The following is a 24,659-nucleotide window of genomic DNA, read 5'->3' on the forward strand; positions in this document are numbered from 1 at the left end:
ATATGACAGTAAAAACCAGGGCCAATTGTTGCTACAACCGCTTCGCTGACCAGGCGAGATGGCTTACGATTTTCAGCGTTTTGGTATATAACGATGTGTAAACGATTAAAGTAAACACAGAGAAAAATTATAACAGCTTCGATGCATGAATTGAAAGATAACCCGTCTTCCTAGGTCAGAAGTGGGGTGAAGTTTTTTCAAAAATTCACCAAAAATCACACATTGTGCAGAGAACTCATTCTTGAAATGAAGGAAATTGATTGAATATTACACAGACATGATACGTTTTTTGTGCATCTTGTGCATTTCTGAACCACCTGGGAGGCTGTACTGACTGGAGATGTAAATTTTCTATTTATCGTTAGGCCCTGATAAAATGCAAAAAACTGTGAAGAGCACCCAGGAACTGTTATTTTGCTGTATTCTGACCATGGAAGGAACTTCCCAGACTGGATGTATAACAGACACGAAGGGATATGAAACTTGTTAGTCGAGAAAAGGCAAAGTTGAGAAACTCGAATGAAAGGATCTAACAACTGCTTTGCTGTCTAAAGATAAGAAAAACTGTTTTTTTTTTCACCTCATCACCAAGAACAGATATTGTGGGAGACTTTCTCACAACCCCCTCCCAAAAGAAGGTAAATGATTGAAGACAGGAACCGAATGTAAGCAAAACCACCACTGATCCGATCATTTCAGTCGACCAGACACTGACCGAGATCTTGCAACATTGTCAGTTATCCATGTTGAGGCGAAAAATATTTAAACACTATGAAGACAACTGAATGATATATTTTTTGTTGTATTTCTGAAAAACATTTTGGCCTTATCTCAACACTCTTATGTAACAAATATCTGAAAGAATAATACATTACAACATTCCAAGAAATGCTAGGGCCAGTCAGCAGAGTACCTTGTTTGTTCATGATAAAGGATTTCAGAAAATTCAACAAGAACATAAATAAGTTCTTAAAATGACTTGAGATTGTCTAAAATAGAACAGTTGGCAGTCAGATTGGATATCCCTCAATGTAACAGTTGTGTAAAAACAGAATTTTCAAAAAACAAACACCAGAGATGGTGTTGAGTTTTGTAAATATCGAAAATTTCAACAAAAAGTTAAAAATGATATACAGTATAAGAAAAGGCTCCAAATTTGTTTTTGTATTCTCTACATGAATATGGCGAGTCAATACGGCGACGTATAACAATTTATGTAACATTATATCATTAGGAAACGAAAAAATGTTGAAATATTTCAGTATATCAATATGTTAGATTTGTAAACAAAAAATATAAACACCGAGCGCACCGGATAAACTTTTTTTTTCAAAATTGACCCCGGGGGGTTCCGTTCTGATATTGTATCCCGAGATTTTCGGCTTGTTGCAAAATGAAGGCCAAATGTGCCGATTGTTACTCGAATGTATCAATGCTCTGGTAGGATCGGCGCCAGTACCCAATTTCTGTACTGCAGTTGATACACTGTTAAGTGTCTTTTATCGATTTTGATAAAATATTCCCCGTACACTCACAAGAGCTAAAGGAGAGCGTTTATTTTTTTGTTGTAGATCTTACATGAAATTGTGTTCTTTTTTTATATCTAACACTTTATTATTGTAAAGATATTAGTTAAAACTGTAGAATAATTACTGAAAAGCTGAAAGAAATGATTTTGCATTTTTATATCCTAAAGAGTTATAAGCATGAAACATAAAAGGAAAAAATTTTTTCAAAATTCACCAAAATCCCTAAACATTGTGCCAGTAGATTAATGTTTGTTTCATTTAATTTTAATTTATTGGATTGTTACTCAAATGTAATAATTATGGCTTCACGGATATTGTAGGAAACATTTCTATATCTAGCAACTGGATGGAAAATCTGTTAGTTATTTGCTACAATGTGCTCCCTCCACATTGTCAGTCAATACAACTTCTCACACACTAAATTTCACACCTTTGGGTGAATTCAAGGTCCCGGAAAGTAATTTTGTGACATCTCTGCAAACGTTTGTTGCAGCACGAATTACTTAACACCAAAATTCTCAAAACACGCCTGGATATATCAAAAATATCGCAGGCAAGGTGCTGATCTTTCACTTTAGATGGGGAAATCAGCGGATGGATAAATGGGAACAAACAAAAACAAAACAACAGTTGGATCCATGAACCCCAGCATCTGCCGAGGCGTGTTGAAATCTTCCGCAAAACTAGGCCCACAATTATTTTCCGCCAATATTTAAAAAGTTTTTCAGACTTTCTTTCCTAACGTCCACTCGCCATTTGATGACAATTTTTGACAACGTTTAAAACGTTAACAGGCGATGGTTAATTATGTATAAGAAGAAGCAGCATTTCAAATCTAATTCAGTCGCCCACTCCCTCACAAGATAAGTGTACTTGCATTGAGTCGAAGAAAATGGAGCTGCGGACACTGCTCTGACCAAGTAGGAACCACTTGTCGGAACATAGTTTGGAGGTACTGTTGATCTCCCCGCTTAATCAAGCAAATCGATGGGCTGATAGCACAAGAGTCTAAACTTGATCATACATCCATCTATCCTGAGTGTGTCTGGTGTGAATAGATGGAAATGTGCTACTGCAAACCCATGCACCTAAGCAATAAGAAGTGAAGTGTCTGGCAAACCGAAGTGATAACACTGCAAACCTTTGCACCTGCACTGTCCATTGAGGAGATGATAGGACACAGGCCCCCATCTATTTGACTAAGGAACTACCTAACAACCATAAAAACACCCATCTTGGATCCTGGAGGCTTGAGATCTAAGAAGATCCAGGGTCAGGTCAAGCAGACTAGGCCTACTAGGGTTAGCTACGCTAGGTTGCTAAGCCCCAACCAACTCCAATCAACGTTTTCCACCCTGAGAGGGCGAATGGGGGTTAGCCAGAGAAAATATCTGATCCCTTCCCAAAACTTCCAAAGTTGAAGTTTTGGGAAGAATGGGAAGGGGAATATCTTTCAGGTAGAAGCAGCAGGTCAAGGGATCTAAGGAAGAAGGAACCACAAGGAGACCAAAGTGGGCCATCAAAGGAGGAGAAAACCCCTTCCAAGATGGCATCCTCCCCCTCCCCTGATGCTTTTTCCTGGCAAAAACCTCCACTGCCTGTGAGAGCAGAACTGTGTCCTTCAGAGAGGGTTGGGGGAAGGGAGTGAGCCTTCGACTTCCCCTGAGTCAACGGGCAAGAAACGAGACAGGAACCAGAGAAACCCCACTGTCCTGGACCAAGCGCACTTAAAGAACTTGAAGAAATCAACCTCATCTTGAGCGAGAGGGGAAAAACTATCAGGTTTACAAGAAGTATCAACTAACTAAATGGAAGACAAAAAGCCCACTTGTCTCAATCTGATGACATATCGAAATACTAAACCAACATTCCAAGAAATTGTGTAAAAATAAAAACATTTTTGTCTCAGTGAAAAGTGAAAACACAAAACAAACACTACAAATGGAAAAGGAGTTTGCATAAATATAAAAGGCAACACCAAAAAGTAAGTAAAATGATATAGGAGGAGAAAGGCTCCAAAACTTATGTCAACTACTAAGCAAGAATAGGTGAACATATCATTATAGAGACAAAAAACATGTTGAAATGTTTCAATATTTCATTATATGCAAAATATAAACAAAAATATTCAAACACAGAAGAGAAAGTCGAACAGCAGGACAGAGAAAGGAATGCACGTCTTGACGAAACGACGGCCAAAAGTAAACTGCATAGAACTGAATGTATACCGACTGGGTGGGTGCTACTTCGGCCCCTACCATCAGTAACTGTTACCATAACCAACCTTGCAAAAGTTTAACGGCCGGACTTTCATCTCCCATATGTAAAGACCTCAGGTTTGTATTTTAGCAAAAATACAAATTACTTAAAAAATTTGTCATGTTGCAAATGTTAGGTCCAAAAGGGGCATCAGTCATCAGTTAAATAGGTCCTCCTCTAAGGTCTACTGTTGTTAGGAATGATTAAATGACCACTGCTCTTAATGACATAAATAAGTTAAGAAAATTTTTGTTGCATCATTGCTTATTGCAAATTAGCAAAGTTAGCTTTTAAAACAGTTGCCTAAATACTGATTATTAATTTGCTTCCAGTAATCTTATTTTGCTGTCCAACCCCTCTAACTATTACTACTTAGTGCATCTGTGGGGTTTTCTCCCAATTCCACCTTTGGATCTTTGTACATCATCTTTATTTTTAGGATTTCTTTATCTAGCAGTCCAGCCACTCCAACTCCCTCTTTTTTCACAGTTGTAAGCACTGCAATGTTGAAAGTGTCCAGTGCATGGCTTGTTAGACTAAAACTCATAAAATCAAATTAGATTCCACCAATAACTATTGAATGTTATGGCTGTGGTGAGTACCAGTAATGTTAGAAGACATGAGGTTTGAGTTATTTAACCAATTCCATATAGCTATTGAATAACTTTTTGTCTTATTTTAGACATGGCTGTATTTTGAAGAATGACTATGTTGTTAATGCCAAGCTTTTATTTTAAGGGATTTTTTGTATCACATTTACATCAGCCTTTATGACCAGTGGTTTTCAAAACTTAGTTTTTTGTGTCTTCTTTTAATACGCTAGCACCTCAACTTTACAGGCCCTTCTGAGGGTCTGGCTTTCTGATAAGTAACAAAATCTGGTATTAACAAAGATCCTATATTATAGCCTGCACTTGAATATTTTCTAGATACCTTAACAGCAAACAGCAATTCCACATATTTCCTAACCTAAATTAACCTGTACTTAACACTAATTTTTAAATTCAATATAAGTGTTTAGGTTGTTTAAAAATGTAAAACTCCTAAGATTATAACATAAAACATAGTTGTGATAAGGTAGCTGGTAAGTATAGAAGTCTTAAGTTGTGTTAATTCAGAAGAATCATTGGTAACTATACACATCTGAACCCAACATTCAGCCAAATGGAATAATATACATTTCATTGATTGGTATTAACATACTTACTAGTTCTTCAAATGATGATGAAAATACAGCATTCAGTACTTGTAAAGCACATGCACATTCCAGCCATAGCTTAGGAGCATTAGATCTTAAGTACAACTTGAAAACGTGGTTGAATTTTTTTAGCATTTGCTTGGCCAGCCCTGTGAGCTGAATAAATTAGCTCAATGAGTTTTTGGGCTTCATCTCTTGTCGTGAGGGTGGTTGTGGAGATGTTGGATGGATTACAAGTAAACAAATTACTTTTGTAAAGCCTATATTTATTAATATATACACAACTTATAAAAAAATATAATAAACTAATATTTATACCAGGCATATATTTACAATCTTAGCATTTATACTGACAAATAATCTTTTAGCTGATTGTACTAGGTTTATTTACACTGCAGATAACCTGCACTAAGTATTTATAGAAATAATAGTAGCTTATCTTAATAGTTTACAACTTAAGACTGTGTAAAGGTATCACGCAATAATTACTTCTGTGTACCTAAGTGTTACATCGTGAAGTTCAAACTCAGTATCCCCAACAAACACATCAAATAATGCTCTGACAAACTAAGATACACAGAACGCTTAAGTCTACTGTCTTGAATCAGTATCTGAATATCAAATTCCACTGTTGTTAACTTACACGAAATTCCTCTGTCAATTCTCATTTTATGGATACTAAACTGAGTCTTGAGTAACAAACTCCACTGTCACCAACAATTTGCTGGACAAAAACAATGACAGTGGTTGAAGTTTCAAAGAGGGGCAGAAGGAAGTTGGCATCACATTGAGATACCAAGGCTGAACGTTTACTCCCTCTGGACAATTAAAATCATAGATTGGAGTGAAACCCTTTAGAAAAATTAAAAATCGTTCAGACTACTCAACCATACCGGGAGAACCAAAAATCCAAGGTTGCCCCATTGCCATGATGTAAATGTAAAAAAATTAATTTTCATAAAGTTATATTTAAGTGTTCAGAGATTAAAATAAGTCTGCTTGTCTGTGGTTTGTACTAATAGTATGTGGACACGGCCATTGATTTTGAAATAACTGTATTAAGGCAAACATTGAACTTTTAAGTAAGCTTTTCAGTATTTTCGTAAAGGCGATAGAATATGTCTGAGAAGAGACAGTTTGACATGTAGGTAGTCGGGAGTTCATATGAAAACTGCACATCCAAAATGAAGTTGTAGGTCATGTAAGAAGCTTTACAGGGAACAAGAGTTGCTTGTAGTTTGTGCGTGAGGATATATCAAGCCATAGGCCTGGAAAGTTTTAGTACAGTTCTTACTAGAAGCCACAAGAAGGTAAAGGGAATCCATTGCCAGCAGGTAAACCATAGTTTAAGGAAATTCATATAGAAGAAAATTACAACTAACTATTGGTGTGTGTGTGTTTCATTCATATGTCAGTTTCCAGTGGATAAAGATTGTTTTAGGCTGTTTCACAGCACTGAAAGTTTGAAAAAGGGATTTTGACAAAGGAAAAATCTATTTCTGGAGAGGGGACCGTGTCACCCAGTGAAAAAGTCCATTCAGCACTTATTTCTAGGTAATTCCGTTGCTAGATACCAGAGAAAGCTAAATGAAATGCTGGAGTTACTACCCCCAGAGCGAGCTCCATTAGATGGAGTCGTGTATGGAAAAGGGTGAACTATAAAAACACGGAACCTTATCCTATAGAGATCCCAAAGTCAAAAGTCCCACAGAGAGGTGCCGTTACAAACCCATGCACCACTCGCGAACAGTATACAAATCACCGCTAGCCGCATTCCATGAAAGCAACACCCCACCAGAATGATGTTTACTATGGGTGGGAGACAACACAAGAACAGAGGTGGGTCACGGTGACATCGGTCCCTCTCTCCAGAAATAGATTTTCCTTTGTCAAAATCCCTTTTCTGGATCGGGTCGATGTCAGCCGGTGAAAAATTAACAGAGAAATAAATATCATTCTTAAACTGTAAGAGATAACAAAATGTAAGGAACAGAAGACCAAAGGTCCACCAAAACATTTTAATTGGCTAGCACACAACAAATAACGACAAATGTAACTGATGGGAGCTTAAAATTAACATGACAATATAAAAATATACTTAAACAAAATAACTATACAAAATTGAAAATATTATAACATAAATGTGTCAATTAGACAAATATACAGATAACACGGTCAGGTGATAAAGTCAAGGCACGCCTGACTGAAATGACTGTAAGGGGATAACTGAGGTAGTGGAGGAAGAATTGACTAGAATCCAGAAAGGGTATCAGAGGGAGGGACAACGTTCCTGTCGCGACTGCTGAGAATTTAAGAGCTTTCTAAGGATTTCAAATAGTGACGTTTGAAAACCAAGGGTGACTTCCAACCAGTGTATTTGGTAAGATCCATGAAATTCATGTACAGTAATGGAAGTAGTTAATGGAGGTGGCCACAGCTCTAATATCATGAACTCTTGGGACTGAGTCAGGATTAGCCTGCTTGATGAAGTAAAGGATTTGCTGTCTAATAGCAGACATAGAGATATTACCCCCCTTCCCTGATAAAGAGAGGCCCAGATGAGATGTGAGAGGACCTGTCTAAATAAGCCCTCAATGTATGAATCCGGACATAGGACAGGTCTTGAGGATGGGGAGAATTTTCCAAGCGGCCCACCTATTCTGGCGGATCTTCATTTTTGGTTAGGAATTTAGGGTGAGGAATCAGCAAAACCCCCTGATGGAAGGAAGTCGACATGGTTGGTTCCCTAGATAGTGTAGACAGCTCTGAAATTCTAGCACCCGAAGCTAGGCTAACTAAGAACAGCGTTTTCCTCAATAAGGAAAGGTAGGGACAAGACTGATTATCGATATCTGAGGCTAACTTCAACATCGTCATCCAAAAACCAGGAAACCGTATGTGGACGGATTACTGGTCTCAGTCGCACAGGCCTTAGGGATGGAAGAAAAGTAAGGATCTGTGAGGTCAATTTGAAGCCGACACAAAATACTTTTCAGAAAGCCGACTTGACTGTAGTAACAGTACCGAGGCTAAACCCTTCTCAAACAGTGACCTAAAAAAGGAGATTGCCAAATTTATGGTCACACTGTAGCCTCAGATTCTTCAAAAGAGTGCTAGCTTCTAACTGCTGAGTCATACTGTCGAAGAGTGAGACCCATTATCTGATTCCAAGAACATGGTATTGACAGGATCAACATTAGCATCCCTTTGAGCCGCAAATTTCATAAAAGTCCACAAAGCCAGGGCATTTTGAATTTTTTGAGGAAGCTGACACAGTCTGAGTTTGTACTAGTTGTGTTAGTTTCGGACTGGGGATTTGATGGGCGAAGTTTCAGTTCCAGCAGAAGTGGAAACCAGTTGCTCTTTGGCCAGTAGGGAGCCACTAGAGCTACTTGACCCTTGAATGTCCTGAGTTTGTGAAGGACCTTTAACAAAGTTTACTGGAGGGGAACTTCCCCGCTCCTCTTCCCTAACATAGCCACGGGCCTGTTGCCTCTGGTTGACTGCCCAGATGGCCTTCCCTGGCTTTCATATGCAGCATTGAAAGCCGGGAGAAGACGAGGAGTGGGCAGCAAGAGACTGATGTGACGGGTTCACCAGGACATACTGAGCGGAGGTTGGAAGGGAAGAGGTTGAGGCTGATCTTGTAAGGAACCTGGACGAAGGACTGAGCCGGGAGGAGTTTGAAATGTTTAAATTTCTTGCTGGACTTTGGGAAGGCCCGCAAGATCAGACTGTTTCCAATTATAGGGCAGACCCCAACGTGAACGGAGACTCTGATTGACCCTAGTCGCCTCCAGATAAGACTCGCGCAACTTCTTGCTTATGGGAAAGATTAGCTCCCAGATAGAACTCTTCAAAGCTTATTTGGTTCGTGCCAACTGTGGCTGCTGAAAAGATATGCTTCTGGCAGGCCAGTCGGCAGTCATAAAGTCAAACAGGTCTTGTTGAAACCTCGCCAAGAGAGATTTCGTCAAGACCTGGAACAAAGAATCTTCCTATAGACCAAAGAAGTTGCTTCTGCTAAAGTCAAAGAGTTCAAAGACCTGGCGAGCCTATCCACTATCAGCCTCTGCTTTCAGAGCGACTCGGATCTAGAAGCTGCTCACCGAACAGATCGAAGCGCAGTCTGGGTCAAGCCGAGTCACCAGAACGTATTAGGGCTCCCCTTCCAGAACTTCGGTGCCCCGAAAGACGAGAGATGTTGGGTCCGTCTCCGGAGATGAGGGAGGGTTTACCTTCCAAGCATGCCTGACTAGTCAGGAGAGGCCACTTTCGAAGTACAAGGAGGAAGGAGAACATCACTTAGAGTGAACATAGTGAACACTCCCTTGCTGGTGTAAAGCTTAGTGTTCTCTCGCTTGCCACTCATTAAATGTCCTCATCAAAGACGACTGGGCTTGGGTCCCTAGGATAGATAACAGTCTCCTTTAGGACTTTATCGGACCTGTTCCAAACCTCCCCCTTCAGCCTGGCAAAACCTGTGTAGGGGATGTCAGGTCCGGAGGATAGAATTCCAACTCTTCCACCCCCCTTGTGCCCAAACCCTCTATGGTGAGAGTACCTTCATACTGGAGCATAAAGGGCCAGACGCCAAGGACTCCCAGATCGAAGGGAGGGAGTGGAAGGGTCAGAACAGAATGAGGCCTAGAACGAGATCCGCTGTCGGCCAGTCCTTGGATGAATTCCTGTTGTGACTCCATCTTTTCGAAAGAGATTGAAAAGAATTGGCAAGACCAGAAAGCTTGCTGTCTACCCACGCCGATTCTCTCAACTCTCGCGTCGATTCTCTCAAGGAGAAGTTCAAGAAAGAGTCCGTATCAAAAGCAGGGAGGAGGAACCACTTGCACGACTGAGACTCTGCTTGTATCCCGGAGGGGAGGCTGTACTGGCCGATGAACGGGCTCGCCGCCGATGCCGCCGCCGGAGGGACCTCAGATCGACCTGCTGAGTAGGTAAGGTTTTCTTCCTCACAGACTTCACCTGGGACAATAGATCCAGACACGCCGTGTATGTGGCGAGGAGGATTTATAGAAACCTTTAAAAGAGGAAACGGTGGAAGAAGGAGAGCTAAACAGTGAAGAACCTGCCTCTTACCCCCTTACCTGCTTGATGCTCCGGGACAGTGTTCGGAGATTCAAGGCCAAGAGTCAAGATCCGCCGCGGTCTTCAGAAAACGCCACCGCTCAAGGCCGTTGTCTGGAGGGCTGTCATCTCCCGAATCCCGGCAATCAACGAGCAGCAACATCGCCGGGTGACTGGAAGCTGAGATCAAGCGCCGGGAAAAAGGACATTGCAAAATGTCCTTCGAGAGTATAGGGATTGGCAGCTCCTACGTTGCGTCCGCGGCCGCTAACCCAGACTTTAGGGCCTGGAGCGAAGCATCACGAGACGGCGGTCAGCCTGCCGGAAGAAAACATTACTGCGGTTTGCGAAAGGGGGAAATCAGTAATTAGTATAAAATACAGTTTGGCTAAAAAGAAAGATGTATGACAACCCCTACCGAATCATCGGATAGCTTGCTCGTAAAGAGCATAGCAAACATCACATCCGCCAGGGTTAAAACAATGAGATCCCCACGTGGACCGCACACCCGGGAGTGGGGACCGATAAACTTCGTGGCCGCTGGCCTGGTGGAGGGCTGCGGAGCACCCTGTTCTTGGCAGCGCACCACCTGTAAAAGTATGAGATTATGAGTACACCATGGGTGCCGGAGTAGTGTGCCGGAGCAACACATTAGTATATATATTAAACCGTGGAAACCTGCCAGAATGATCCGAAGGCAACCGGATTAAAATAAAATCTCATACAAAATAAACATAATAAATATACCGGAACTAGCCGGAGTAACATGCCGTAAAGTATGACGGATACAATAAAATGGGAAGGTTAAAACTGTTCAGAGTAAGCGCATTCCGGCAACTGAGAATGAAATTCTGAAACTAGCGATAACGGAAGACCGTAAATACTAGAAACGCCGGAGCGGGAAGCAAGGAATGGCCTCGAATAACAGAAAAAGCAGACAGTGGTTAGCTAAAGGAAGGAAATGTCAAGGTCCGACACGAAGACAGTCAGGTGGAAAACACTAACTGGCCACGAGAATAGGACTAAACCGGAGTGTCGATAATTAAACGCATCACCGGAGATGACGTGACGGAAGGGAGGGATGAATAGACCAGGAGGAAGAACCGTGAAAGCCGACCAGAGAGTGGGAATGCACAATCCGGGCGCCCGTCTCACGCCCACTGACTGAGACAGCTGCCCAGCAAGCGCGAGAGAAGCAGGAGAGGGAGAGGAACAACCTCCATGGTCGGAAGGGGGAGAGGAGGCAAAGAAGGCCAAAGATGGTGGACGGGAGAGGAAGCTCCTCTGCCATCAGCAGTCCCTGGAGGGTTATAGGCTGGTAAAGTCAGAGACCACTACCAGCGCAGGCCAAACAATGCAGAGGAAGGGGACACAGGCTATAGGCTAAGAGGATAGGAATGCTCCCAAGCCTTGGTAAGTTAACGAGACTGAAAATGAATCAAGGGAGAGAGAGCACTTGGGAGGGGTAAGGGTGTGTCGACATAACCAATAACTGAAACTAACCTTAAGAAATGACAAAACTAGGGTAGGCTGTGGATGTCCTCGCTATCCCAGCAACCAAGAGGCTTATAAGCCTAAAAGTCAAAACAGGGAGGGAAGCTACACGACATCCCTTGCTATTTCAGCTTAAACAAGAGGCTTAGCCCTCTGAAAAAGCCAAACAGGGAAGGGAAAACATAAGATGAAAAGACCCCAGCCAAAACTAAGGAGAGCGCCACATTGGAAAAACGTACACAAAAACACAATTATGGGCATGTGAACGAAAAAACGATGATCGACCACCCCCTTTTCATAGAAAAAGGGGGCAATAGCCTAACGTCCCAGAAAAGGTAATAAAAGCTAACAACCAACCCATGATAAATGGATAAAAAACTAACAAAATGAATATAAGAGGAGGACCATACCCAACCCGATGTGGACGTGAAGGGAAATGGCCGCCTCTAACAAAAGAAATATCCATAATAATCAAGAAATATCAAATGCATCCGAACACAAGGGCAAAGATTAAACAAATAATCTTAACAGTACCAACGAAAATAAAATTCCCAGAAGCTAAGAGAAGTGAAGGGCAAAAATAAGGCATGTTAAGGAAATGATAAAGGCTTAATAGGCCCGAGGGGTAGTCGAAGCCTAAACGACAGCCCTCACTCGAAGCAAAGGGACACAAAAGTTAATCAATCAAAATCACTAATTAGATGTCACGAATAGGAAAAATATCCTAAACATGAAGAGGAACAGTGAAAAAGATCAAAAACAAGCGGCAAGCACGCTAACCTCGCGGAGGTCACGTGAGGTCATGGAGGAGATCGAGACGGCGTTATAACCCCTTACTAGACTAAAGGAAATATGGAGCCCTCAATCACCTCAAATAAAAACTTAACACTGGTACCAACTTTGATGAAGAAAGACCTTATGCAGGATGCCATAATGATGCAAATAAGCACAAAATAAAAGCACAACAAACACGTGTGACCGTAGGTGCTTGCTGAAATGGAATGCGGCTAGCGGTGATTTGTATACTGTTCAAGAGTGGTGCACATGGGTTTGTAACACCTCTCTGTGGGACTTTGACTTTGGGATCTCTATAGGATAAGGTTCCTGTGTTTATAGTTCACCCTTTTCCATACACGACATCCATCTAATGGAGCCTCATCGCTCTGGGGTAGTAACTCCAGCATTTCATTTAGCTTTCTCTGGTATCTAGCAACGGAATTACCTAGAAATAAGTGCTGAATGGACTTTTTCACTGGCTGACACGGGACCCGATCCAGAAATTATATATTAGAAATCTGTAATACAAAATGTTCATAAGAATGTCAGTGGATATGTTGTTCTCATACTGCCAATACAAAAGTGCATATTGTAAACAAGTATGTATTGTAGTTCTGTAAAAGTCAGCCCTGTAAAAGCTAAATAAATTAGGTGTGGTCTGCTTTTCTAAATGTAAATGAGCACCTAAACATTGGTTGTAAGGATGTTTCCTCCTTTGAAAGATTGGATGACCAGTACGGTTTACTAGGGAAAAGAAGAATGCATGTACAGTATAGGGTAACGGATAGGATTAACTTCATGTTTGAATAGTGAGAAATTTAGTGGTTGACTCAAATGAAAACAACTTGTAAATAGTCAATAAAACCTTGAGTTTTACTTCACTGCAAAGAGGAATGAAATTATTGAATATACCACCAGACGGAAAATCAGTTGTGTCCTTTTGTTTGGTTTATTGGATAACCTTGAGACTTCATGTTTAGAAGTATGCGAAAACTGAATGATCAGCAGTAGTGAATGATGAGCAGTAGTAACATTGATAAGAAAGATGCCTATATGTGGGTGCAATATTAGTGTTGCTTGTATCAGACTTATAACTCCCTGCAAGGTCTGTTTATTTGGAAAAATTGCAATTGAATTTAAGGATATAGAAATGTTAAAAACTGAAATTTGAAGCATTGTACAACCAACAAAGGTGAGGTGATATTTCCATAGGTTTTTTTTTTCCCAAATTAAATATCTTGGTGGGATCTGCTTTTTACAAATAGGAGGCTATGGAAAGATAACTATTTAAAAATTTTCTTATGTGAAGAGTGAAGAACTTTGACCCAGTGACTTTATTTGATGTTAAATCAAGATGTAGTAATCTGGTTTAGTGTTATTGTAACTTTTTATTACTGCACGAGGAGAATATGCAGGTATAATTTTGCGGATAATGGTAGAGGTATTTTGGGTAAACATTATTGGCATGGCGGTTTAGTGAAGAAAATATGTATGGTAACTTGAAATTTTATCTTAAAGGAGAGAAAAGACTGGATGTGCTCATAAACAATGCTGGCATATTTCATCATCCGTCACATCTGACTGAGGATGGCATAGAAATTACATACCAAACCAATTTCCTTGGTAAGTCTTGCAGGAATTCTTTCTTATTTACTCATTAAATTAATGACATATTATTTATGACTGACTCCTTTTGTATATCGCAGGGTTTGGTTATATAGTTGTTTAGTGTGTTAAAGTGATTTTCATAATCTGAGAATTCCCAAAATAAGAAGGGTTTAAAAAATTTGAGATTAAGGTATACAAAATCCCTGGATCTCTTAATAGAAAACTGAATACATTTGATGCCATTGCACTCTTCTTATTTAAACAGTTTGAGACTATTGCACTCTTCTTACCTAACAGTTTGAAACTACAGACTCATTTCTGTAATTGTTATAAAGAATCCAGTTTTGTTGACAGTTGTTGTAAGAGTTGCCTCCAACTGAACTGTCTTCCTTCACTTTTAACAGTACAGTTTTATGAATAAGTGTGGTCGGTTCTGTAAGGATAGAAATAGTTATGGAGCCAATGTTGGGTCTAGAACTTAAAATTTCAGATTGTTAGTGCATCTAAGTAAATAATCGAAATTTCCATCAGAAATAAAATGTATTATTTGATTGGTGTTAGTTAAGTACCTACACTACTAGCAGTTTTTTTCCTAAATCTTATTTCTTGTTTCTAACTATAGTATCAGATACTTTTATTATTTTGTTCCCCTTTGTAAAATGTACTCACTGGGTGATTTTTATATTTAGATGTGAGGGTTTCCACCCATTATTACCTAAGGTTTCAAAATTTGAAAAACAGTACAGTACTAGGAATGTCTTAACAGACAGTACTTTATTTTGAAATTAGAATTAATAACTTGCTGGCCTTAAGACAGTTCAATTTAGGAATTTTTTGTAATGAGTATGTGAAAATTCATTAACTTTTGGAAACTGCTGAAAATACCAAACCCCTTAGGAGTAATTTAGTAAAATAAGCTGGGTGGGCTTCAGTGTTGTGTTTCTTTGAATTTACCATGACTACATATAATTATTCTCAATCCTAACTGAGGATTTGCTGGTACCCAGTTATCATAAGTAATCATTTATGTTAAGACTGCACATTGCTGTGTAGTTTTGATGTAGCAGATGTATAATGATGCATTTTACTTTTGGCAAAGGAAAATTCTTAATAGTAGCTTTTACCAAAATTGCGTCCATTCTCATTGTATGAAATGAATTTAAAATTTTATTTTTTGATGAAAAGTCAAGTTTTTTCAATTTAGTTTCAGTTTTGTTTCTGAATTTATGGTTCTAATTTTCAGGTGTATATATGCTGACATCAAAATTAAAACATATCCTCAAAAATACTCCATCCTCACATGCTGTGTTTGTGTCATCTGAAGCACACCGTTTGGTGTCGACTGAGGATGTGAAAAACTTTGATTGCACCAAAGTAGAAGAATTAAAGGAGTTCAGTGATCATGTTAAGCTTTATGGTATCTCAAAATTGGCAGTTCATATGTATGCTGATCATCTTTCTAAAGAGGTTCCAGGTAGGTTGGTAGATTTGTGCTGATGTTGCAGTAGACTAATTAATTTTTTTTCTTAGTATTGGAAGAACAAAATCAAAAAGACATTTTAAAGTTTTGCTTTTGTAGGTCTGTGCAATTCATGGATAATTTAGTTAACCTATCCTTATTCCTTATTTGTAAGGACGAGCAATACTTCAGCTTATGTATACAGTAAAGAAAGGTTTTAGGAAATATCGTAAAAGTTGTTTGTACAGTTCCATGCATTGAAGTGTTGCCATTTTATAATTAAGATTTTTATGCAACCATGCATGGTAATGATTGAAGGATTTTATAAATTTAGACAAGTCTTCTTTTGGATTCAAGATTTATAGCTCCCAGACACCACTGTTGCTGTTCCTTTTGTTATGGCTGCTGTTCTGGCAGCTCCCATTACTCTCCTTTTTAAGACTACAGTACTGCCTAAACTCCCCCACGGTGGGCCTGGGGGAAGTCCGGTAAACCAGTGTTCATAAAAGTTAAGAGGGGTTGCTATGCCTTGCATTCCTCCCTGTAGTCTTCCTCCTTCTGTACCTCTTCACACTGCCTTTTCTTCCCCATCTTCCCTGGAAGGCATCCTCAGCAAGAAGGCTTAGGGGTCTTCTGGTGGCCATTGCTTTCTTGAGAGTGAGGTTGATCCCAGCTCCAGTTCTTGGTGGCAGGTGATTGTGGGTGCTGGAGGTGGATTGGCTCACAAGTTTGCTCGTGACCAGTCAGTGCTGTATGGTTCCACTGGAACATGGTCCCTGGTGCACATTGTCAGTTACTCTTGATCACTTGTATAGGTTTTTAGGGATGGGTTGGCCAACCCTGACTCTCCCCATGCTGGTGCTTTTCCAGTCACACAGGGAAGAGTTCGAGCTAGACAGGCACATCATGGGATGTGGTCATGACAGTTCCCTGAACTGGCATGAACATGGCTTTCCCCCGTGCTTGGAACCATGTTGGAGTGTGCAGGGCTCGTTCACCACTCAGTACTGTTTCACATGGGACAGGCAGTGCATGCTCCTACTTGCCTTGATCATGTAGTGGGACCAGGATGTATGATTTGTCTGTATAGCTCAAATCTTAAAGTAACATTGTCTTCAACCACTAGTTCTACGGGTGGGGCTTGCTCTAGACACTGTCAGAATTGTCATTGCAGATGTAGGGTTGGGCTGCCATGTCTTCTAATCCTGCTTCAGTTGATGGTCTTTTTTGGTCGGAGTTGGATTCTGGTGGACCTGAGGTTCCTTGCCTGCAAAACCCATGGAGGCAGAGTTATAGAGGCACTTTCACAGTGTCACTGAGCTCAGTGTGTGTGCAGAATGGCCTTTGGAAAGTGATCAGGGGTTACTCCTTGACATCTAGTGTTCTTTGTTGAGCACATTTTTGGTTTTGCAAGGAAGGCCCAACAATCTTTTCATCTGCCTTGTCACTGCCAGTTTTCAGTGCACTGAAGGAAGTGGAATATCTGATTCCAGATAGACCACCCTTCCTGTAGACAGTAGGTTGAGACTGGAGATGTTCACCTGTGAGAATGGCAAATCCTGTCCTTATTGGTGGATTGAGTATTCAGGGGAGTGACGAACAACCTTCCCTTCGATTGGCTCTGTGCAGAAGGGATTTCTTTCTCTGCTGCCAAAGCAGGAGCCATGGAGTCAGTTTCCATGGGTTTGTTCCCTGTCTCAACATAATTGACTTTGCTTCTGTGTCTTGTAGAGGAAAAAAAATTCTGAGCTAAGTAGGTCTTTGGTGTTTGGAGGAAGAAGATTTTCTTTCAGAACTGTCCATGTACCTGCTGGTGTTCTTACGTCTTTTCCAAACAGGTTTTGGCCAAGATCTCTCTGAAATGTATTGGTGCTGGGTACCTCTTCTTTTGGAAGAGCAAGGTGGAGATGGTGATGGAGAAACAGAAGACTGTTGCTCGGTACTCGAATATCCACCTTGGAGTTTCCTTCTGATTTCCATTGGGAACTACAAATGGTAATGTAACTAACTTTCGGGGGTAGTTATGCCAGTGACATATGGCTTAGGAAAAATAAAAAGACCTATTTCAAATCCTCATCAGGTATTCATCCTCAGGGAAGTGCTAGCAGTTGCTCTGGCCCTTTCAGTCTTCTTCCCAGGCCTTGTCCTAGAAAGGATTTAAGGGGAGGGGAGGAGGAGGAGGAGAACTCTGAAGTAAGTAGCCTTCCTTTCCCATTGACGTAAGTTGTGCCTCTTCTGCAAGTTGCAGGATGACAGGCAGGAGGTCTGTTGTAGTCTTATGTTCTTTAGGATGGATAGACTACTGCGTTTAGGACAGATGCAATTTACAACTCATTCTCCAGGATCATCCAGATCTTCTGTGCTGTGTGCTGAGTTGCAAACAGTACTGGAGAAAGAAGTGCATGAAATCAGTGCTCTTTTGGTGGAACAGGTAATTGGAGGCTGGAGACTAGTCATAGACCTCTCATCACTGAACAAGTTGTTGTTTGTCAAAGTCTGTTCAGAATGGAAGTCTTTTTAGTTTTTTCTTCAATTAGAGAGAGCAGTTTCTTGATAGAACTAAAGGATGTGTATGTTCAGACACCCATCTAGTAGGACACTGAAGTACCTGTGCTTTGTTTGCAATAGGACAGCCTCGTAGCTCAAGGCTGTATGCTTTGGACTGGAGACTGTGTATTGGGTGTTCATATGGATGTCGGCTTATTTTTATTTGCTTAGGATCCATTTGTTGCATTATCTTGAGAATTGGTTAATCCTGGCATGGTCTGAGGAACGGTTGCTGAAGAATCAGGATTGGCTTCTCTCCTTTATTTTGATCTAGGTATTGTGATGAACTTTGGGAAGTTGGATCTTCTGCCTAAGCATCGTATGGAAATCCCTTTGAATGGTAACAGACTCGGTAGCAGTTTAGAGTCCTTCCCAAGGGCTCTTGGTGAAGCAAGTTCAGGGAGGTGTTAACACAGTTTCTGCCCTGGCAGGAGCAACTTGACCAGCTATGGCAAATCATTCATGGTCACCTGTAGTTTCTGGAAAGACTTTTCCTCAGCCATGTACATCTGCATTTACTTCTGTGGTGTCTGAAGCACAACTGTTCATGGGCTTCTAGTCCTTCAACACCTTTTGTGCCCTCTGGCTGAGGAGTGAAGGACAATCTTTTGTGGCAGTTAGAAGACCGAAAACTGTGGAAATCCTTTTGAACTCTTCTTGTCCCCTCTCCAGTGATGCTTGTGTTCTTGGTTGCATTGAAGGTGGGATGGGATGCATGCTTGGATAGCTTTATTGTTTTGGGAGTAGGGACTTATGATGATTCTCACTGGTATCTCAACATTATCACATTTCCTCACTGCTTATTGAACTACAAGCATTCTGGGATCATGTGATGGATCGCTGTATTGTTGATCAGCAACACTACGACTGTAGTGACAAAATTCAGCAAGCAAGGTGGGGGATTCTCTCTCTCTCTCTCTCTCTCTCTCTCTCTCTCTCTCTCTCTCTCTCTCTCTCTCTCTCTCTCTCTCTCTCTCTCTCTCTCTCTCTCTCTCTCTCAGTAGATTGCAGGGAAGGTGCAAGAGTAGGTAGCTTGTCATGCTGTCAAAATGTGAACCAGATGCTTCCATGGCTGTTGGACTTTCACTAGATGCAGGCCATGGGGATGGAGTGGTCCCTGCTCCTGCATGTGGCAGAGAAGCTGTTTAGTTGTTGGGACCACTGGTTATGGCTCAGTTTCCTACAGGGGCTAAACAGGACACTCCTGATGTTCTGCTCCTCAGAGCTGTACCTTGGGATGTGTTGGGAGGTTACTTCCAATGCTCCAGGGATTACCTCCTTGAACCTTCAGGAGAGGTTGACTACTCTATACTCTGGGCAAGGACTCAGGTCAGGGGCACTGTTCCAATAGTAGCACTCAGGTGGCATTGGTACGGAGGGCAGGTGTTTTTGTCAGAACACCCTTACCTCTTTCTGCTTGTGGGATGCTGCCCATGAGTTCTTAGATAATTTCTTTGTAGGACCTGTCTTGATGGCTCAACATGTCAACTGCTTAAGCTCTACAAGAACAGAATAGCTTCCCACTTAAGGTGTATGCTGGTAAGGTTGGTGGAGTGGAAGGTGACTATTTCTCTCCTTTTACGTATCTTCTACTCAGCAGCTGACAGGTGTATTCTCACTGGATGGATAAGTTGCAGGTTAATTCACATCAGAGCTGCTATCTCTTGACATATTTTTAGTTGATACATGACTACTTCAATCTCACTTTAAATAAGGGATGAAGTATTATCTGCAGTCTGCAATAGTATGCTACCATCCAATTTGGGCTTCCTGTCCCATACAGGAAATCTTGAATGCTGAATGACCTTAGTTGCCCCAGTGCTTAGCATGTTTGCCTCAAATATATAAATCAAAGAATCAACTACAATAAATCAAAGAATCAACTACACAGGAAATCAGGTCTGTAAATTTTCGTTGAGTTGAGGTTAAAGTCAAACATGGCACAGGTCTTTGTCATCCTTTACATCACTTAAGCTAGGTTATAAAGATGGTTACAGGAGACATCCTTTCCTTGCTCATGCACATGACCAGAAAGCTGCCATTTTTGGGTAGACAAACACTGCCAGTCTAGTTCCTCTGACAGTACCTCCCATCTAAGGAGGGAATCTCCATTTAAGGCAAATTATCTTTGCAACAGATTGCAAATTCAAGATAATTTACAGTATAACTAAATATATAAACCGGAAATCTTGTCATAATCCCACTTCTTAACCACCCCTGCTTTTGTCCCTGTTGCTGAAGGAATAAGTGACTGGTAAGTGAGTTGGTGGTCCCCCCTTCCCCCACCCCTCTCTTACTTGCTGCTAGTTAACTACATTGTTACCTATTATCAACCAACAGATAAGCTTTTGCTAAAGGTAACCCCTTATAAGAGACTTGAAGTATCTAGATCCAGGACAAATACAAATTATCCGTAATTTGCAGTTTTTACACTTGCTATGTATACTGCCGAGTATTTATTGACTAGCTGATGTTATATGATTAACACAAATTACATTCGCATTCCTTTATTTACTATAAACAAATGTTTTTCATAACCAGAGTCTTGGGAGACATTCACTTATTGTAGGGGGAGAGGGGCTGTAGGAGTATGTAAGCAAGAGGTTGAAGCATAAACTCAGTTGGCTTGTTTAACTTTCTTCCACTCATGGGCCTCCTCGACTTAAGAGCACCTTGACATGGTGTGGGGGCCTTTGAACCCCAGGAATTTGTTCCTGGGTTTGAGTCCAAGAGTCCCATATATGATTATATATTTCTTTGGATTAATTTTTGTGGAACTTTCCACTTTTGCTAAAATTTATTGGACCTGATAAATAGGAAATGATATTACAGCTGGGACTAGGTTCATATCCAAAGCTAAATAGCAGGAACTGTGGCAAAGCTAAATAGTGGGAACTGTGGCAGGATGACCAACCACCTGATAATGTTTGGACCTGAGAGATACCAGATTGACAGCTCAAGGGCGGAACTATTCCTTAGGGCTGGGTCACGGGTTCCAGGGGGGTCTGGTTCTGGGGATAGGACTCTGCATTATATCCAGTTTGCCCATGATATGATTAGGGTGTGGATGATTGTATTCTTGTAAGACCCTCGGTCCTAGCAAGTGGGATTAACTTACACTTGGTCCACTCTAAACTTGTTGTGCCGTCCCCTGTGCCATCCCCTGTGGGGTAGGGTAGGGAGACGTGGACATTTGGGAGTCGGCTCTCACTTGTGCCATTGGTGGAAGAATAAACTCTGTGAAAGCTGATGATATCTTTTTAAGGTTTTCAGATTTAATTTTCCTTTTTTTTATGCAATCCTTTATGACAAGTAGAATTAAATAATTGAGTAACTCTGGACCCCTTGGTGGCACTGTTATGGCACAGTTGACAACTGCTGCAACCTCCAGAGACACCCTATGTCTGGAAAAATCAAAGGAACCTAATGTTATTGCACTGAAACCCTGTGCTCCAGTACAGAGCAAAGGGAAATTGAATGGAAATGTATGTATGTGAAGTAGGACCAGTTCTAAGTGTTTTTAGAGGGGTTTTAAGTATTCGCAGATTCTAGCTATTCGCGGGGGGGGGCGAGTTACGCATCCCCCGCGAATACGGGGGTTTACTGTATATCATATACATATATGGTAGCCTAGCCTACATTATGCTGTACTCTATATTCACATATTAATATCGCAACATACAAACATCAACATAACGAATATGCATCTTTTCCATGGATCTTTTAAAAAGTTATGCTTTACTTCACTGTATGCAATAGTATTGTATGTATTCTCATATCGCTTTTGTATTATAAATGGCGATCATAGCGATCAGTGTTTTGGTTTGGAAATATATTACGTGGTAAGTTTATTTTACAGTATTTAACTTGGTTCAGTGCTTTTTTTGCTTCTAGTTAGATTATTTATATGGGACAAGGTTATTTTTCGTTATACGAAGTGTTTATAAGTCGAAATATAACTTAAATACGTCTCATTGTGAAATTAATATAGCTAGTTTTTTCGTTAATAGATGACGTTGGCTGCTGGGGGCATGTTTTTGTGTAAAAAAATCAAGATTCCATTTGCTATTTTCACTTGATTTCTTCATAATAGGAGCTTTACATATTTATCTTTTATCAAAATGAAAACAGCAGTAATATTTCATGCCCAGTAGTTTTGATTAAAATACTTTTCTCTCCAATTTTATTTACAGTTGAGGTCCATCCGTGTTCCCAATGCACAACAGTTTATAGTCATTAGCAGCCTAAACATTGTTTTCTCAGCTTCAGCTACAACTTGCAGCTTAAATTTAGCAGTGTATTTCCTTGCCGGTCTTTTCTCCATAGCGAGTAAGGGTATAATGTAAAAATATATCGGTCCTATTCTACTCAATGTCATTTGTAACATAACTACTGTAATTGTTTACTACTGTACGTTGGTTGAAATACAAATGAAACAGCTGTTATCAGATTCGGTTATTAGCAAAATAGCAGTTTCTCATTCGGTTGTTTATGGCTGTACACATTTATGCAAGAGTATAACGTCACTAACAGTACTTTTATCATTCTCATTTACTTTTTTAACTAGATGGGATAAAGAGATAGAGGATAAGAAGTAGGTCAATTGTAATTTGGTCTCTCTCGCTGCCTGATTGCATGCTGCTGCCTGTGCCCACGCTAAATTTAAAGATATTTTCTAAATATTGTCATATCAGTATTAATTGCTAACCCCATCGCAAAATTGAATTATTGTAAGGCGAATTATCGTAACTCAAGCACTACCTGTTAGAGTTGTAAGTCACTGGGGGCATAAAGGCTAACTATCATTTGGATGTCCGTTTCGTTCTAAATGTCTAGTGCCTGCGTTGACCTTTTCCAAAAGCCCCTCCCAAAACTCTCCTCTTGTAGGATAGTCAGTAGCCCCATCCTTGGGTCCTAGTCTATCTGATCCACAGGAATTCTCCCCTTATGGATTCTTGCAATAGAGGTGTAATATTTATAACATATGTATATAGATATAGATATAGATAGACATTTGTTTAGATAGTTGTCTTGTGGAATTACTTTTAAAGTTATTTATTTATTAATTTTTTAGTTTCTTTTTAATTTATTACAGTGTCAATAACCTAGATTTTGTGGTGCCATTTTTTGTGACTATAATCAATCAATCAAATCCACTGATGGGAAAATTGATTGCTAATATGAAGTGAAAAGTTGTGATTCCTTTCTCAGCTTCCGTCCATGTAGTGTTAGGCTTAGGATTGCTTAGTTCACTATTGGCATCCCTCATTTTTCTCATGTAACTGCTTTAATCATTTCCTTAACATTCATCAAATTTGTTAATGAGAACCTTATCAGCTACCACCCAGGCATTAGTTTCTTCCCTATTCATTGAGAGCTGGTATGATGAATGCTCTAAGTCTCCTGATGTGTTCATAACTGTTGTTCCCTGATACCAAGATACTGTACCACTCTTCCTTCTGGGCTTCATCAGTGATCATAGCCGTAAGATACAGCTTTCTCCAGCTGCATTTTTATATCCATGGCTGGCCTTGCCATGCCATAGGATGATGAAAATAGCATTCTTGTTCTTGTATCTATCTTGATATTCAGGAAAAAAGCCTTTGTAATATGTAACATTGCTGAGCAGTTTTCATGTGTAGTGCACATGATAGGGCTTCATGCTGTTTACAGTGAATCACCATCAGTGAAGGAAATTCACAGGCAAGCAGTCAGTTTATACAGGTACTTGCAACACCGGAATAATCTAACTACCTTTTGTCCAAACCCACAATGACTGATTTGTCATGTGCTCGCCTATTCCTACAACCTCTCTGTCCATATCATCATTGGGTGTCCCTGACTATGACAATGGTTTTGAAGTATATAGTACTGTATTTGTCAACAGTTTAAGTAGTAATGTAATTACTCTTCAATTTTTAGTTTTCTGGAAAGAAAACTATTGTGCCGGCTTCATCTGTCCATCTGCACTTTTTTCTGTCTGCACTTTTTGCTGTCCACCCTTAGATCTTAAAAACTACTGAGGCTAGAGGGCTGAAAATTGGTATGTTGATTATCCACCCTCCAATCATCAAACATAACAAATTGCAGCCCTTTAGTCTCAGTAGTTTTTATTTTATTTAAGTTAAATTTAGCCATAATTGTGCTTCTGGTAAAAATATAGGATAGGCCACCACCAGGCTGTGGGTAAAGTTTCATGGGCCGCAGCTCATACAGCATTACACCAAGACTGCCAAAAGATAGATCTATTTTCAGTGGCCTTGATTATATGCTGTACAGAAAACTCGATTGTGCCGAAGAAACTTTGGCACATTTTTTACTTGTTTCTGTTGTACATTATCTGGTAGCCTGTTAAATTGTGAAGAAAATATAAATTCATTATAAATGTAAATGAAATGTATTTATGAATAATATTATACCTTGGGCCTACTTGTCAAAACTGCAATACATCACTTGGTCATTGAATCATATGCTAGTATGTTGCTATCAATTATCATTTTTATTTACCTTATATAATCATATTTTATTTGTTTCTGTACCTTAGGATTGATTAAAACAAATTTGAGGAATATTGACTGATTAAAACTTGAATAGGCAGCATTTGTTTGTAAAATATTTAATTATAAAAAGTAAACATTTAAAAAAAAAAAGATTGGCCAAGTCACCAGCCACCCTTTGAGATTCTACCACTAGGGAGATTAAG

At 40.2% G+C, this 24,659-nt stretch overlaps 1 protein-coding gene across 1 annotated transcript in view; it reads left to right on the forward strand.

Annotated features, from left to right (window-relative positions):
* LOC136836677 (dehydrogenase/reductase SDR family member 13-like) overlaps positions 1-24,659 on the forward strand; it is a 156,777-nt gene that overhangs the window by 111,818 nt on the left and 20,300 nt on the right. The window contains exons 5-6 of the mRNA XM_067101151.1: positions 13,861-13,965; positions 15,194-15,424. Of these exons, the coding sequence (XP_066957252.1) occupies positions 13,861-13,965; positions 15,194-15,424 (336 nt within the window). The remainder of the gene's footprint in view (positions 1-13,860; positions 13,966-15,193; positions 15,425-24,659) is intronic.

Source organism: Macrobrachium rosenbergii, chromosome 56 (genome assembly GCF_040412425.1).
Source record: "Macrobrachium rosenbergii isolate ZJJX-2024 chromosome 56, ASM4041242v1, whole genome shotgun sequence".
NCBI classification, from domain to species: domain Eukaryota; kingdom Metazoa; phylum Arthropoda; class Malacostraca; order Decapoda; family Palaemonidae; genus Macrobrachium; species Macrobrachium rosenbergii.